The sequence below is a fragment of the Malus sylvestris genome, chromosome 10 (genome assembly GCF_916048215.2).
Source record: "Malus sylvestris chromosome 10, drMalSylv7.2, whole genome shotgun sequence".
Lineage (NCBI taxonomy): Eukaryota > Viridiplantae > Streptophyta > Magnoliopsida > Rosales > Rosaceae > Malus > Malus sylvestris.
Window position 1 is genome coordinate 38,035,385 of NC_062269.1, and position 2,524 is coordinate 38,037,908.

The 2,524-nt window shown below is 37.6% G+C and overlaps 1 protein-coding gene across 1 annotated transcript; it reads right to left on the minus strand.

The window, feature by feature from the left end:
* Positions 1–1,224: 1,224 nt before the first annotated feature.
* Positions 1,225–2,269, minus strand: LOC126586747 (uncharacterized). The gene is made up of 3 exons (XM_050251688.1): positions 2,103–2,269; positions 1,820–1,966; positions 1,225–1,676 (listed from the first exon to the last, which is right to left on the minus strand). Exons 1-3 carry the CDS (start codon positions 2,187–2,189, stop codon positions 1,374–1,376), a joined length of 537 nt encoding a protein of 178 aa, XP_050107645.1. The 5' UTR covers positions 2,190–2,269; the 3' UTR covers positions 1,225–1,373.
* Positions 2,270–2,524: the final 255 nt, after the last annotated feature.

Here is a 2,524-nt window from a genome sequence, read left to right on the forward strand (position 1 = left end):
TTGTTTTTCTGTGTTTCTAAATTATTGAGTTTGAAATGGTTTTCTAAGTATAATTTTATCGAAGTCTTACTTGTGAAAACAAACAGTTTTCTTATATGAAGTTAGGGCACATTTTTTAGGCGTCGTCCCGGGCCTAAAAATATCTCACGACCGGCCTTGACGGGTGAAGGCTTAATTGTTTGAATTAATAATGGATGAACCCATTAGATAAGGAATGATTTTGAGTGAGCCCAGAAAACCCACAATCACCCATTAATTTCAAAGGCTACATCTTTTTTGAACTATAGCTCGATTGTAGAGCCAACACTGTCCTTCTAGTGGGATTTGGATCCTCTCCTGAGCTAATGGAGAGGATCCTCCTGACCAATCATCTTGGGTCGTTGGATTTTTATCCAACGGCTACAAACAAGGAAGTCCCTATAAAGTTATAATAATTATAGCCGTTGGATAAAAATCCAACAGCCCAAGATGATTGGTCAGGAGGATCCTCTCCATTAGCTCAGGAGAGGATCCAAATCCCTTCTTGTGGATCCAAATGCACTAAACGAACCAGAATTGAAACCCTAATTCACAATTAACATAAAAGTATAAAATAAAAAAAAAATTGCTCTGATTTTTGGAAAATTTGGTTCTAATCTAGTTCAAGCGCGGAAAAAAGAAAGAAAAAAAATGATTTAAATTTGGTTCTAACCTAAACCAACTGAACCTAATCATTTGCCAGCTCTACGATTAGGGTTTTGTGTTTGAGTTTTTGGGGCTTTGAAAATGGATTGCTGCTTGGGAGTTTTGCAATTTAGGGTTTTGTTTTTGGGTTTGGCTGCTACGGTAGTCTCGCATTTGTGCATTTGTGGTTTCAGCCAGCGGTCCGATAGTTTCTGTCTATTAATGAAGTTGCCGTTTTAGAACCAAAAAATACCAACTGCAATTAGGCCTTCTTTTCTTGGAAAGGCCCAAGAGCTTATAAGCCTCCTTTTGCCTAAACTTATAGAATAAATCCCACTGCCTAATCAACAATGGTTTTGAATCTTTTGATCCATTAGTATAGATGTGGAAGCTAGTTCTCTTGCATCAAAACTCCTTGTGAGTAAAGAACTTAGAATACAAGAAATTTGAAGTGTCACTGGTGGCATATATTCTTCCCACACGCATAAAAGTGATTTGAAATCAATGAAGTGATTAAAATTGGGCAACGAAGTTTCAGTGTTTTTGGGCAACGCAACAAAGTTCCAATGTTTGGTCTCCTTTCGAGATACGACATTAATTTCAATCCTTTTTTCAGATGTTGAAAGTGGAAGTGACACCAAATACATTAATATTACATACGCATCAATTAATATCTTCACTACATTGATAAGAAGATTCAACACTACTAATTAAGAGTTATTAACCTGGGGAACTACAATGCATTCACGCGTCTCCTTTCCATCTTGATTAATCTTGGTGGCCCTTAGTATTGCTTGTGTTACGACTCTCACATCCATCTGGTCTTTGTTTTCGCCATCAGCTACAGCTGCAATGGCTTCCATGGAAAAATAATTGTTGCATGAAACTCTAGCCTGCGCAACATTAAGACCCATTTCTTCAAATGCCTCCAAAACCGAAACCAGAGTGTCCTTCGCTTTCTCGCACTTCACTCTCACAAGAAACCCTTCCTTAATCTTCTCTACCTTCACTTCCTGCTCATCCATGCACATATAAATATCCACCAAATGTGTGTGTGTGTATATATATATACATGTATGTATATCGTGTGTGTGTGTGTGTGTGAGTGAGAGAGAGAGAGAGAGAGAGAGAGAGAGAGAGAGAGAGAGAGAGAGACCTTGGGGACTTGAAGATGTTTGATTAGGTTTATGTAATCTGTTTTGATAGCCATGAGATGCAAGTACTCTATTTGGACTGCTTCAAGCTTGAGTTTCAGCATATAAATGTGGAGTAGAGCATCCATGATAATGGAGCTCCTCTTGACCTTTAAACATAAAACATCCAACAAAAATACACAATGTTTAATAGGTTAGCTAGCGAGTAGTAGCATAAGAAAGTAAACCCTAATAGCTAGCCGTAAGAGATTAAAAGAACAGAGGATATGAAAACTTTTGTATTACGGATTTTGTCTTGGTAAGGCTCCTTAGAATTTGAAGCTTTCGGCGCAATGCTGCTCTCTTCCACATCCCGGAGACTATAGCTCTCATCAGCTATGTTTCTTTGTTTTGCCTGTTTCTCTCCGTGTCTTTTACTAGCTAGTATTCATATTTGATGAGTTAATTTTGTAGCATGCATGGGATGGCTTTTATAGCTGCCAAGAGCAAGGAGAGCACTTTAATTGATTAGTGGGTGTGTCTTGGAATTTTGAATTTCCAAACTATTCTCCTCTTGTTTTTATCTGAATAGGCAAAAGTACTGCAAATCTGTATGTCCATCAGAAGTTCTTAAAATGAATCAAATGGCATACCATTCGTTTTTTTACCGACATTAAATTATTCTACACTAAGTTTATCTAAGTTGCGACAATAGAGATGTGAACTTG

What these genes read in the sequence shown, in the direction of transcription:
- LOC126586747 (XM_050251688.1), bottom strand. Translation starts at nt 2,189, where the DNA reads ATGAGAGCTATAGTCTCCGGGATGTGGAAGAGAGCAGCATTGCGCCGA. An exon ending in GCCTTACCAAGACAAAATCC is followed by an intron (nt 1,967 to 2,102) that starts GTAATACAAAAG and finishes TTATGTTTAAAG; the next exon opens with GTCAAGAGGAGCTCCATTAT. An exon ending in AACATCTTCAAGTCCCCAAG is followed by an intron (nt 1,677 to 1,819) that starts GTCTCTCTCTCT and finishes ATGGATGAGCAG; the next exon opens with GAAGTGAAGGTAGAGAAGAT.